General features: G+C 45.3%; 1 protein-coding gene across 2 annotated transcripts in view; it reads left to right on the forward strand.

Moving 5' to 3' along the window:
* The window catches only part of gry (trafficking protein particle complex subunit 11 gry), a 128,821-nt gene that overhangs the window by 6,024 nt on the left and 107,858 nt on the right, over nucleotides 1–14,939 (forward strand). For both annotated transcript variants that reach the window (XM_084597496.1, XM_084597497.1), the window contains exons 4-5: nucleotides 13,419–13,533; nucleotides 14,252–14,351. In XM_084597496.1, the coding sequence (XP_084453622.1) occupies nucleotides 13,419–13,533; nucleotides 14,252–14,351 (215 nt within the window). The remainder of the gene's footprint in view (nucleotides 1–13,418; nucleotides 13,534–14,251; nucleotides 14,352–14,939) is intronic.

Consider the following 14,939-nt stretch of genomic DNA (forward strand, 5'->3'; position numbering starts at 1 on the left):
ATCCGATTTTTTACCCTATGCGACCATCAGTAGTCATCTCTATGTACTGCATGCTCTGCCCATGCCCATTTCTTCGTCTTGATTTCCACTAGAATATCAGTAACTCAAGTTATTTATCCTCCTGAGACCGGGAATGCATTGGGTGCACAGATCTTTCTTTAACTTTCAGAATAAGTCAGTATGGTTATGAAGGTGAAAAGTGTTAAACGTTTTTTGAATAGCCCTGATAGTATCAGCTCAGTGCGATGTCCAATATATTGGACACTGGGATTCTACCCGTTCTTTTTTCACCAAACGCGTATGTATTTACATGCCGCAGGTAATGCTTTTAAACTCGTGTGCAATTTTTTTTTAATAACTTCTAAGGTAAAATGGTGAAAAAGAACGTAAAAGCGAGCCTTCGTCTGCTCAAAAAAAAAAAAAAAACTTTAGCTTGCTTCTTCACTTTCTGTGGGCAATTTCAAAACATCTTCTGTCCTTTGTGATGCAGAAGAAGAGCGGGCATTTGGTGCAAAAGAACATTGTTTTATATTAGAAAATTATAAAATTTTAAATTTATAATTTATGATGCTATAATTTATAAATTTTAATTTTTAATTAAAATTATAAATTTTAAAATTATAAACTTGCGTCAGCTGTCTCATCAGACATGCGAGGCCGGTCTGCTACACAACAAATAGAGGCGATTTTGTCCGCAAGCCGCTAAATAACAACAATACTCGTCTGCTATTCATAACAAGGCCATGGCAAAAGCGCGGTCAAAATGCCCGGGTTGAGTCCCAGCGTCCAACACATTGGACACGCGAAATCAAAGGACGCATGAATAAAAGTAAGCGCTTGAACAGTTTAAATTTCTTATTCTGCACATTCGCTGTTGTATTACCTTTAATATAAATCAAAGATATGCTTTGAAAGCTGGTAGAAATACGAGAAAAAGGACTTACTTCGCCGACAGGTGCCATCAAACGCCGCGCCGCTGAATGTCGCCCTTTTGAAAAGTTTTGGCGGGAATTTGAACAATGCGTTTTCATCTATGTTGCATAGATGGCGCTAGCAGGTGTCTAATATATTGGACTGCAGGGTTTTATGAGGATGAATGCCTTGGCATAGGAGTACTGTCTGATTACTTAGTGTCCAATATATTGGACAAATCCCCATAGCCGGGTCTCAGGAGGTTATCTGACCCACTCTGCGCACTTCCTATCTCTTACCCTTACACCTACCCCTTTTCGTTTCATATCCCTCTGCGCTGTACTCAACTTAAGGGGGGACGAGGGTCTTAAAACTAACTTTTTTAGTTATGGCTAGAATCTCACGAAACTTTGCACACAGATGTGGTTTTCTCTCCTGATTTCAAAAATGTAATTACAATTGAGCTGGTGGTATTAGATCAAAAGTTATCTAACAAAGTCAAGAGCATAATTAGTGAATTTCTTACGCAGCTTTAATGAACTTTCTCATTGCATTTCGTTGCTTTTAATTACATAGATTGATAGCCAAAGTCTTCCCATACCCGATGACATCCTTCGTTTTCCTCAAAAAGACATGTCATTCTCACATATTATGGTGAGAGTAAAAGGCTGCATTATTTGAAACGAACTCATTAAGCTAATCTCAAATTGACATTTATCCATTGCCTAAACTAAAAAACTAAAAATGTCATCGGTTACTTCATTTCTCTCTGAAGAAAATGGTACCAAAGTTATTTGTGTGAACTAAAAAGAAGTTATCAAAACCCTGCGTAAGACTGTAGAGATCGACCAAAAATATGAAACTGAGAAAACGGCATTTGAAGTTTGACCACATATTATAACTTGAACAATCAGTAGCCTCACTGTGATATTTCTCACCAAAAATGGCATGCTCTTCCCATTTCCAAAACTGTCTTTGGATTTTGAATATGTGAACTAAAACTGAAACTATCACCAATACCCCATGGCCAAGGTAGTGTATGCCATTAGGAAATCAGCAAAATTTTTTGACATGCAATATTATTTTATTGGCAATTTGAAAAAATCTCGATAGAGTGATGTAAGTGTTGGATCACCCCCTGATCTTTTCAATATGACTGCAGTGGTGCTAAATTTGTCATTGTCACTCGGCGACAATGTAGAGAAAAAGCACAGTAAGGCTGAATGCAGTGTCCAGAAACAGCACTGAGAAAAACGTATTTGCATTTTGAGACAACCTTTAACTTTTGCTACACTGCAGCTATGGTAATATAAATGGAATCGTTGAGGCTTTGTTCTTTATGAGGAAGGCTATATACTAAACATATAACAGTACCCTCCCCAAATACTGGTAAAAGCTTGCCACAAAGTCTAAATATACCGCCACTAGAACCAGCGGGAGAAGCTTTATTTACAACTTCATATGCCTGTGGTAGTGCCCTTCAAGGCAAACAGATACTCAAAATTGCGATAAAACGGTCTTGCACTATTAATAAACCTGCACAAAGTTTAAGGCTGAAGCACAGCGGCATACTGAAATGACCTAATAAATTGGCTAATGTTGCAGAATGAAACTTTGCTACTTTGCTGTACAGCGCATGCAGGGCCGCACGCCGAGTCCCTTGCTGGAGCTAAAGTTCGAACTTTCACACCCCTTGAGCGCAGCGACGCGATTACTTAGACAATGTGAAAAAAAAAAAAAAAAAAAAAAAAAAAAAACGAAGCCGTCCGCGGAAAATGAACGCGGGCAACGGCGCGATGACAGGCTCGCCCGTCGTCGACGCGATAAAAAAGCAACGAAGTGGTAGCGTCGGTGAGGACCATGAGTATCAGCTGAACAGTTAAATATATCGATGCTATCTTTGATGCCTCTGAACCGCTCGCAAACGATTATATGCCGCCGGACGTGCTGCAGCTAGGTCGAGCACACGCCGCGCGACCCTGGCAGCGCGCCGCCGCACTCGTTCTTCGACGCGCACTCGCTAGGCGCTTCCGTTTTCAATACACTCCTGATACGGCTACGTCTACCGAGCTACGTCTAAAGACCAGCACCGGCTGCGGGAACGACTGATAACGATCGCGAAAACGCATCATAAACGAGCGAAGCAGCAGCCGCGACGAAGAACGTTAAAAACAAACAAACAAAAAAAATGGCGTCAGTCGCGCTGGCCAATGGGAAGCGCGAGACGAGGGGCTCGCTTCGCTAGCGCGCGCTCCAGCCAATCAACGGACCGGAAACGGCTTTCGGAAAACCCGCGACGGTGGTCGTTCTGTTTGAGCGACGTCATTTGGAGATGTCGCAAAATGCGCACAAAGAAACAAGCTTCAAAACAAGTCCAAGATGGCGGCGGCCAGCCGGCTGCTTCACCCGCGGCGCGCGCGGGAAGTTCGAACAATTTTCACCCCTTTTTTGGCCACTTCGAGGCTCCCGTGGCGTTTTAAAAGTCGATTTTACCGCATTTCCCGATCGAATTCAGTGTTGATATTTTGAAGGCTAGTGCTCAAAGGTACAGACATTCCGAAAATGCATTTTTCTCAAAATCAATTTTTCGCCCATTTTTGACCAGTTTAAGACCCGCGTCCCCCCTTAAGTAGAACCCTTTTCGTTAGCCTCCTCGTTTCAGCCCATAGGTGAGTACAAATAAGTGAAACTGTTCTATACTTTCTTCTTGAGCAATACCGGTAAGCTGCTAGTCATAATCTGCGACTACTTATAAATGCACCCCATCCCAATCTTGTTCTCCTAATTAATTCCTTTTCATGGTCTGGATCTGCAATTACTACCTGTCCTAAGTAGGCACATTCACCTACCATTTCCAATGCTTCGCTACCTATTGTGAAATGCTGTTTCTTCCCTAGGCTGTTGGTCATTACCTTAGTCTTCTTCATATTAGAGAGATTTAGCTTACCGTGATCCGCAATCCGCCACGGTGATGTGGGCGGGGCGAGCAAGCTCATTGGTCCCGTCGCGAAAGGTCCATGTGCCGATATCCAGCATGTGGCGCCATCTATCCACGTCGAGGGGGTTTGGGCATGCTCAGTGGAACACGTGGTGGTGGATCACGGTAGCGGCTCACGGATCAGGGTAAGCTAAAACTCTCTATTGATTTTATAGCCTACCTTTCTGGTTTTCCTGTCTATCATCAATCATTTTTTGCGCTTCCTCCCCTGAGTTAGCAAGGCAATGTCATCAGCGAGTTACAGATCCCTTACCCCTAACTGCTCCCATTCCAAGTCTGAGTACTTCCTCTAAGCAAGCTGTGAATAGTACTGGGGAGATTTGTATCTACTTGCTTAACCCCTTTCTTTATAGAAATTTTGTTACCTTCTTTATGCAGAACTATGGTCCTGTGCATTCACTATAGATGTCTTCCTGTACTTTCACATATGGCTCGTCTACACCCTGCTTTCGCAGTGCTTGCATGACCGCCGAGGTTGCTACTGAATCAAATGCTTTTTCGTAAGGATTGAATGCTATGTATAAGAGCTGGCTATATTCCAAACATTTTTCAATCGTCTGGTGGATGGTATGAATCTGATCGATAGTAGAGTGTACCCTTTCCGAAAACCTGCTTGATCTTTTGCTTGATTGATGTCCTAGATTGTCCTGATTCTATTAGCGATTACCTTAGTAAACATCTTATCTGTAACAGATAGTAAGCTGATTGGCCTGTAATTTTTCAAGTCTTTAGCATCCCCTTTCTTACGAGTTAAGATAATATTAGCTTTCTTTCATGACTGTGGTACCGTCAATGACACCAGGCATTATGTATATAGGTTGGCCAGTTTTTGTAGCATGATATCCTCCTCTTCCTTCAACAAATCTATAATTATCTGATCCTCTCTAGCAGTTTTCCCCCTTTTCATAGTTTCTATCGCTTTCTTAACCTCATTCTTTGTCACTGGTGGAACCTCTGACTTTTTCCCTACTGCCAATCTCATTACGGTCCTGACTATTTTGGCTACTGTAGAGATCAGTGTAGAACTCCTCTGCTACTTTCACTGTCTTGTCCATATTCGTGATGATGTTGCCCGCCTAGTCCCTTAGTGCATAGATCTGATTTTTGCCTATGCCCAATCTTCTCTTTACCGCTTTAAGCCTTTCCCTGTTATTTAGAGCATGCTCAATTTTCCCCATTTTATACTTTCTTATGCTGGCCACTTTGTGCTTATTGATCAGCTTTATCTCTACCTGTTCTATCCTTTCTGTTGGGTTGGAAGCTTTCAGACTGGCGTCCCTAATCAAATCTTTCGTCTCCTTAGATAGTTTAGTGGTACCCTCTTTAACTATCCTACCTAGCCTACTTCTACCATGCACTCAGTAATGATATCTCTGAAATTATCGTTCATTGCTTCTACGCTAAGGTCATCATCCTCGGTTAAAGCTGAATTCTGTAGCGAAATCCTCAATTCTTCTGCACTCCCTCTCACTGCTAATTCGTTGATGGACTTCTTTCTTACTAATTCGTTTCGTTCCCTCTTGAGATCTAAACTAATTTGAGACCTTACCATCCTGAAGTTACTGCATCGTACCTTTCTAATTACCTCTATATCCTACATAATGTAATGCCAGGGTTAAAAAACATTATGAAGGAAATTTCATTTTTAGTCTCCCCGCTAGGGCTTTTCCGTGTCCATTTCCAGTTCTTCGGTTTGCTGAAGAAGGTATTTATGCCTCATAAGTTATTGCGCTCTGCAAACTCGAATAGTAACTCCACCTCTGCCGGAGTGGCTCAGTAGTTAGAGCACTCGACTTCTGTTCCCAAGGATGCGGGATCGAATCCTGGCCTCGGCGGTCGCCTTTCAGTGGAGACGGAAAACAAGGCGTCCGTGTGCTATGCGATGTCAGTGCACGCTAAAAATCCTCAGGTGATCGTAATATCCGGAGCTCTCCACTACGGCGTCTCTCGTAGCCTGTGTCGCTTTGGGACGTTAAACCTCACAAACCAAATCAACTAGTAACTCCCCCCTGTTATTTCTAGAACCAATGGCATTGTCCCCCCACTGCCTGGTCTCCAGCCTGCTTTTATTGCGATAGCAATACTGCGCCGGGTTTCAGCCCATCGCATAGTCCCGGAAAGGGCCACGTTTGACATTGAACAGCCGTGAAGAAGACGAAGACTAAGAAGAAGATGAAGACAAAGAAGAAGATGATGCATCAACGCTTGGTCACCCGCAGCAAATGCATTCGCTCCGCATTCGGCTCAGCAGCATTGAACCCTTCTCATTTATATGTGGGCTGGTAGCTTACGCTCTCGCGTCATACTCTTAAAAGATGAGCTTAAGTGTCCTCAATAATGTAGCACCTTACACTGATAAGGCATGATAGGGGAATAATGTAGCAGGCAAAAGAAGCTTCCGCCGTTGCTATCACATTTCAACTAGGGTTAACCAGATTTAAACCACAACAAATTTTTTTCCCTACCTTGGCATTGAAGTCTGCGTCTTCACTTTCCCCACTGCCGATTATACATCTTCGTAGAAGCTTTCAACTGCCTGATCATCATGGCTACATGTAGGCACGTAGGCCTGTACAACCTTCAATTTCTACCGCTTATTAAGCCTAATTGCAATACCAGCCACCCTCTCATTAATGCTGTAGAGTTCCTCTATATTACCAGCTATATCCTCATTGACAAAGAACACTACCCTTAGTTTTTGTCTGTCCAGTAAACCTCGATTTACATTACATGTCCGCCCTTCAGTATAGTATATGCCTCATTTGGCCTCCTAGCCTAACTAAGCCCTATAACATCCCATTTCAAACCCTCTAGTTCCTCTAACAGTACTGTTAACTAGCCGCACTAGCTAAGGTTCTGGCGTTGAACGTTACCATTGTCAGTTTCCAAAGGCGGGTTGTCCAGAGCCAGAGATTCTTAGCACACTTTGCTGCGTTCACCGCATGGGTCGCACCCCAAACCTGTTTATGCAATATCATCGCCTGTGGATTTTCTTTTTTTTTTTAATCTGATGGGGAATTGCGTGGCACCGGGATTCGAACCAGGCTCCTCTTGCATGCGAGGCAAATGTTCTACCCGTACGCCACTGTGACCCCTCTCAGCACCATCCAGTATGTCATGAATGAGCCACGGTAAAAGTTGCTATTCACAGCATAGTGTGTTTTAACAAGTGCCATCTGGCAGTCACCTTTGCTTGCCCTCTGTGTTCTTTGATATAGTTATACAAAGAGGTCACTCGTAAGGCAGAAATTAAGTCTGAGCTTTCACTGCATGTTTCTCATGAGAGCCTCATGAGATAAGGGTATTGCGTCTTCCACGGTGGGAAAGGGGACAAATCGAGAGTTACAACACTGGTGCAGAGAAACATAGCAACAATCCAACACGAATTAGGAGACAACGTCATAGAAAACGTCTTTGTAGAAATTCTAACAGGAAAAAAGGAGGAATCAAACACTTTCCTACTCAATATCTACAGCCCACCGAGACAACGGAAGGTCCGCTTCAGGGCGATAATGAACAAGGCACTTAAGATAGCAGGGAACCAGCCGCTAATTATAGTGGGGGACTTTAACGCCCATCATCCGGAGTGGGGGTACACTAAAGAAGACGCAAAGGGGAGACAGTTGTGGGAGGACACGCATAACCTGGGGATAACATTGCTGACTGACCCATTACACCCCACGCGGGCGGGCAACAGCGTTACCGCCGATACCTCACCGGACCTGACCCTGATTAAAAACGTAGAAACAACGCAATGGCTAAATACGGAACTCAACCTGGGGAGCGACCACTCAATAGTGGAAACCACGGTTGAAATCAGGAGTAAAGTCAAAGGAAAAAAGTGCTTCCAAACGAAAATCACAGACTGGGACCGATTTAAAGAGATTAGGGGGAACAGAGACCTAACAGAGATAGGAAATATAGAGGACTGGTGCAAAGCGGTAAAGAAAGACACCAGGAAAACAACTGAGACGCTAGAAGGGGAAAAAGGTCCGGAAATAGCGGATGCCCGACTCCTACACATGTGGGAGGCCAAACAGGGCATGGAACGTCGACTTAAAAGGCAAGGCAGAAACAACAAAAATCTCAGAAGAAGACTGGCGCATCATAACAAAGAAATAGAAGATTACGCCTTTAAACTATGTGAACAAAATTGGACTAACAAATGTGGCGACATGGAAAGGAATATGAACCTCCCGCAGACGTGGAATATCCTAAGACATTTAATAGACCCTGAAACGTCCAAAACACAAGCACGAGTCAAAATGGCTAAGGTTAGACACGCATGCGAAGAGCAGGACGATGACATATTCATGAAGAAACTTGTCGAGACATACATAGGGGACACCGAAATTAGACAGCTACCCGACTACCAGGGAATTCCAAATGAGAAGTTAGATGCGCCCATCACGAGAGCTGAAGTAAGGGCGGAGATAGCGAAACTCAAAACCAAGTCAGCTCCAGGGCCAGATGGAGTCACGAATAAGATGCTCAGGAATTTAGATGACAACTCGATAGAGGCCCTTACCAGCTACATGCAGACATGCTGGGAAAAAGGGGAGATCCCACCGCAAGGGGAGATCCCACACTGCATACATTATGTCAAAAGATTTGGACAACCCTGCAGTGGCCACAGGATTGGAGGAGGTCAGTTTACATCCCCATTCCAAAGAAAGGCAGTGCCAAAGATTGTTCCAACTACCGCACGATCGCGCTTATTTCGCATGCTAGCAAGGTGATGTTAAAAATCCTGCAAGGTAGGCTGCAGCAGTATGTGGATCGGGAGCTTCCGGACGTGCAAGCTGGGTTTCGCAAGGGCAGAGGAACTAGAGACCAAATTGCCAACCTTCGCTGGATCATGGAAAAAGCAAGAGAGTTCCAGAAACCCATTTACTTCTGCTTTATTGATTATGCGAAAGCGTTTGACTGCGTAGATCACAGCAGATTGTGGCAAGCTCTCCAAGAGATGGGAGTTCCAATTCACCTCATCTGTCTCCTCAGGAACCTTTATGAAGGGCAAGAGGCCACAGTCAGAACTGGGCATGGTCTTACTGATTGGTTTCCGATTGAGAAAGGGGTGAGGCAAGGCTGCATACTGTCGCCCTGCCTATTTAACCTATATGCAGAGTGCATCATGAGGAAGGCCGGTCTGGACGAGTCTTCAGCTGGAGTGAAGATTGCTGGAAAACGTATCAACAACCTTAGATATGCGGATGATACCACTTTAATGGCAGAAAGTGAAGTGGAACTCAAGAGACTTCTGATGCGCGTACAAGAAGAGAGTGAGAAGTTTGGGCTTAAACTGAACATTAAAAAGACGAAGATCATGGCGTCTTGCCCTATCAAGTCCTGGAGCATCAATGGACAAGAAGTGGAAGCTGTGACAGATTTTCTGTTCTTGGGCGCCAAGATTACCTCGGAAGGAGACTGCAGCCATGAAATTAGGAGACGCCTGCTTCTGGGAAAGAGAGCAATGGTTAGCCTTGACCGCCTAGTAAAGAGCAGAGACATTAGTCTACCGACCAAGATCCGTATAACCCGTGCTATGGTCTTTCCAGTTGTGATGTATGGATGCGAGAGTTGGACTGTGAAAAAGGCTGACCGCCGAAGAATTGACGCGTTTGAATTGTGGTGCTGGCGAAGACTCTTAAGAGTTCCTTGGACTGCCAGAAGATCAAATCAGTCGATATTGTCGACCATAAACCCTGACTGCTCATTGGAGGGTCAAAGTTAAAGCTCAGCTACTTTGGTCATCTGATGAGAAGAGAGGAGTCGCTGGAGAAAGATTTGATGTTGGGAAAGGTTGAGGGTCGCCGGAGAAGGGGTAGGCAGCGAACGCGATGGTTAGATGGCATTCTCGAGGCATTGCAGATGAAGCTATATGATGTTAAGAAGATAGTGAGAGACCAGAAAGCGTGGCGTGACATGGTCCATAGGGTCACGAAGAGTCGGACACGACTGAACGCCTGAACTGACCACCGCTGTGGAAAGAGGCTACCGTGATCCTGATCCCAAAACGCGGGAAGCAACCGAAACTGGAAAATCTCCGGCCTATATCGCTCACGTCATGTGTAGGAAAGTTAATGGAACACATAATTCAGACCAGAATTTCAAATTATATGGAGGAAAAAGAGAAATGGCCAGACGAGATGTATGGCTTCAGGCCCCATCTGAGCACACAGGACGTCTTGCTGCGGCTGCAGCAAGACATAATTAATTCCAGAACCAAAGATGCGAAAGTCATTATGGGACTGGACCTAAAAAGGGCCTTCGACAACGTCAAGCACGAAGCCATCTTGGAAGGGCTCCAGCAGGCAGGAATAGGGTTAAAAACTTATCGCTTTGTCAGAAATTTCTTAACGGACCGCACGGCGGTTATAACTTTCCAGGAAATACAATCTGGGGTGATCAGGCTAGGTAACAGGGGGACACCTCAGGGATCGGTACTGTCACCCACCCTTTTCAACATGGCCATGAGAGGGCTCCCGAAGGAATTGCGGAAAATTGGGAATTACAAATTAAATTACAGCCTGTACGCGGACGACATCAATCTCTGGATCAACAGAGGGAGCGACGCAGAGATCAATGAAACGCTGTAGGTGGCAGCAGATGTCATCTCTAAGTACGCGGCGGGCAGAGGACTTAAATGTTCACCTGAAAAATCAGAAATCTTCGTGTATAATGACAAGGCACTCAGGAACAAACCTCCCTCTGACCCACAGGTGTACGTGGAAGGAAGGGAGATACCAAAAGTAGAGACAATACGAATATTGGGACTCCACTTACAAACACACGGAAGGAACACGATCACCATTAAAAAGTTAGAAAACCACGCGACCCAGACATTAAACATCATCAGGAGGGTCTCACGTAACGGAGGCGGCCTCAAGGAAAAAAACCTCCTGAGATTGGTACAAGCCTTCATCATTAGCAGAGTGGACTACGCCACGCCATATCTGAACCTAAAGGCAGATGAGAGGAGAAAGATAGACGCGCTCATCAGAAAATGCGTTAAAAAGGCCCTAGGCCTCCCAACATGTACATCGACGGAGCAGCTACTGGCCCTAGGACTGCACAATACGATTTTAGAAATCACGGAAGCGGTTAAAACCTCGCAACTTGAAAGACTCAGCACGACGCGAGTGGGCAGAGCTACGCTAAGTAACCTTGGAATAGCCACAGACAGGGGGCAAAAGGAAAGGGTTGACATTGACAGGAAAGTCAGGGCGCACCTAAGAATCCCTCCCCTACCCAAAAACATGCACCCTGAGTTTAATAGGGAAAGGCGACAGAAAAGGGCGGAAGCGATAGAAACAATATATCGGAGCAAACCCCCAAATGAAGTTGCCTACGTAGATGCGGCAGGAAACAGACACAGTCGATACATGACCATAGCGGCGGTAGATGGGGGAGGCACCCTCATCACGGTGGCTACCATACTAGGGAAAGAAACCGAGATAGCGGAGGAAGCTGCGATAGCGATCGCTTGCGTTGGCACCAAAGCTAGATATAAGGTCAGGCAATGGCGTGGAGACGCCTGCAGACTGGAGTATACCCAAACCCAGTACTAAATAAACATATCCGATCGGACTGCGAGGACGATAAATGTAAAAAGTGTGGGGCGAGAGGAGCCCTCGACCATATAATTTGGGAGTGCGCTTACTCCCCAGGCAGGGCGCAAAACATTAGCAGTAGGGAAGCCTGGGAAACCTTATTGCGAAGCTCGGACCCTGAGCTCCAACTCACCGCCGTCCAACTGGCAGCAGAGGCCGCCGGCGAAACCAAACCGGCCAGCATCTAATGCGACCATCCCGTGCGGCTGGGCCGCTAAGTCCCCTCCCCCTTACAGGGGGGTGAGACAGAGCGGCCCAGGCGGTGTGGTCCTTCTCTGTTGGACAATAAAAGTTTTCAACAACAACAACAACAACAACATTCAAGGCCAAGGTGGGTAATGTGTCAAGTGTAGCATATTCAATGCTAGTTACATATGCAACGCTACATATGCAATGCTAATTTCATTGTTTAGCATTGCATACATTGCAAACAATGAAAACCCTTTGCAGGTCTGGAGATTTGAAAAATTATTTTTGATGTCAGGACACTACAGTTTTTGGCTTGTAATATATGAGAGCGTAATTTAAGCATGGGTTTGTCTCTCCAAATCACAATATTTGGTGCTTAGTAAGGCTGATTGCTTGGGGCCATAACATTCACCACAGATGGGTACATTTCTCAAATGGCACTTAGTTCGTGAAGGTTGGATTGTTAGACACATTCCACTAGGGGTTGATGGTAGCCTTGTTGCACGCATGAGGCAGCATCTGCTTACACAATGAAACCATGCAGAAAACAGTAGTAAATGGCTGACTGGCCCTACTAACTTTTCTTGCAGCTTTTGCTGGCTGCTTCTATGACTGCCTCATACTATTTCCTTTTTGTGAAAATTTTCTTTTGTTTAGAGCAAAAAGCTGTACTACTCTATTCCTGCCAAGGTCAATTTAATAATAATAATTAATAATTGGTTCACAGGAAAGGAAAGGCACAGTGTCTGCCACACTTGCTCTGCGTACACTTTATCTGCGCTGCCGTAAGGGTAGGGAGGAAGGTTGAAGTGAAAGTGGATAGAGAGAAAGAGGAGCCTTAGTGGAGGGCTACGGGGTAATTTAGACCACCTGGGGACCTTTAACGTGCACTGACACCGCACAGCACTCGAAAACGCAGCCAGCGGCGGTCAGGATCAAACTCGGAAACTCCGGCACAGTAGTTGGATATCTTAACCACTGAACCACTGCAGCGGGGATCAAGATCAATTTCCACAAGCATTTGTCTGTGGGCCAGCGGAGTACAGTTGTGGCTCTGACGTCATACCATGTGAATCGCTATGGAGAGGCGCAGTTATTTCGTGCTTGCCAGGGTCTGCCGCTTTGATACTACACGACTAGAAGAGGTTATAAAGATTTCTTCACTGTATGTTTGCTGGCTCCATTGCTGTAATATCACATGACTAGGAGAGGGCATAATGATAGTTGCTTTGCCTGGGGTTTCTCCTCCAGTTTCATCAAGGCTGAGGTGTGCGCCGAACTGAGTGCGTCTACTCTTCAACAGCGGCGTCAAGCTACATCCAATATCCAGCCATAATGTCTTGACGGGAAGGAGTGCTGCAGAGGAAGTGCTCGAAACTAGCCGTTGAAACTGATAGCAAAAGCTCGATTAGAGAAGCAATGGCAGTATGCCCATAAAAGGTGATGACAGAAAGTGATAGAGGAGGCTGTGGCTGCAGAGCTTTTCGTTAAACCTGGCCAAATGTTTTTACCTAAACACATTTCAGGCAAGTGCACAATCTTGGATGTAACCTGGTGTGCACCCTTTTAAGGCTGGCTACTCGAGTAAGGGTTGTGGAGTGGCAAGAAATTGTGGTGAATTGCCCTACATGTACTTTGGTGTTGTGGAGGGTGGGGTGTTCTACCATGGTGCTGGTATGTGACAACAGCCATCTTGTTTCCCCTAGGAGACAACATGCTGGCCACAGAGCGGGCGCATGCCCTCTGCAACGCGTGCGAGCTGCCACCCAAGTCCCTCTTTGTGCTGCCATACTCGGACCACCTTTTTGGGTTTATCCTCAGGTGACGTTGTCATAGCAACCCTGCCTCATTAGAGCAGCAGTTGATGGTCACCATGCTTACCTTGGAAGAGCTTTATGCTGGCTTGTGATGTTGCAGTGCACTTCGGCTGGCACTCATTGGGAGCCACAGTAGGGGCGATGAGAACCTGCGGCATTGGGTTCAGATTGAAATGCACTACGCCTGTTGCTGTGGCATCACTGCCAATGGGATGGTGTTCGAAGTCACTTGTGATGGCAGACTTGTTGCAAGATTCAGTCAGTGTGCAGCCAGGTATTTAACCAGCATTTAGGATGTATTTTAGGGAATTTCAGGTTCACAGTGCATTGTCGTAATATTTATAAGAGGGCCTGGCATTGTGTGCCTTGCACTGACTCTGGCAGACCTTGTGATAAAAAGTGGTAGGGCAGCATAGAAAAGGAGGCATTCCATCGGCTCTTTCATTTCTCAGCACTGTGTGGACCACACCAAACTACACAAACCAGAAGAGCATGTGCTAACTCTTATGGGCTTGTATGGGGCTTCTTCACACACATGCAACTACATTTTTGTACATGGGGATGTCAGTTTGCCAATTTAGTATATTCGGTCTTCATCTTAACAGTTTTTTTCTTTGGGAAGAGGGCATGCAGAAGGTAAGGTTTGGGCAGCAGGCATTTGGGGAACAGCTGTAGCAGTGAGCAGAGACTTTGTGCCTGACCACATATTTTTTTCCCCTCAGACTGGAGACGGCCTTCTTGGAGATCACCCAGGGCTACTACTTGAATGAGGTCAAGCGGGTCAAGGCCCACAAGGATTTTGCAAACAAAAATACGCACCAGGTGAGGCCAAGCGTGCATGTGAGTCTGCAATGCTGCCATTGTTCGTTTCACCTTGTCTCTTTGTTAAAAGAGCCATCACATGTCATCTGCTAGATTATGAGTTGATAGGCTACTGTAGCATAGTGTAAACTGTCAGCAAGTGTCCCATTCTGCTTTTCATCTTCGTTTGTTCCCACAAAGCACCAGGTCAGTCTGCTCAGATGAGTTTTTTGACCTGTGTAACTTAGCAATCCCAAGATCAGTTACACTCGGTTTTTATGTTTCTTATTGTTTATCTCTGGTTGAAGCAATGCCATTCCCTACATTTCTTCTCCTTACGATGCAAGATCAGGGGTAGTGGGGCCATGACATTGTCTTAGCGAGTGGGGAACATCAAGAAGTGCAAGCACAGTATGGAGTGGTTACATTATAGCCATGTTACATGGCCAGTTTCAACAACCACTATGGTAGCAGCCATTAGAATTCTGGCAAATTTTAGTGGTCACTGAAAAAACGCAGTCTCACAGGTGCACATCTAGTGCCATCTGTCTGTTTAGTTAGGTTTGGCAAGTCAAGCACATATTGAAAGAACTGCTCTCTTTAGTTGAA

Source organism: Amblyomma maculatum, chromosome 3, assembly GCF_055883805.1.
Source record: "Amblyomma maculatum isolate TAMU_Amacu chromosome 3, ASM5588380v1, whole genome shotgun sequence".
Lineage (NCBI taxonomy): Eukaryota > Metazoa > Arthropoda > Arachnida > Ixodida > Ixodidae > Amblyomma > Amblyomma maculatum.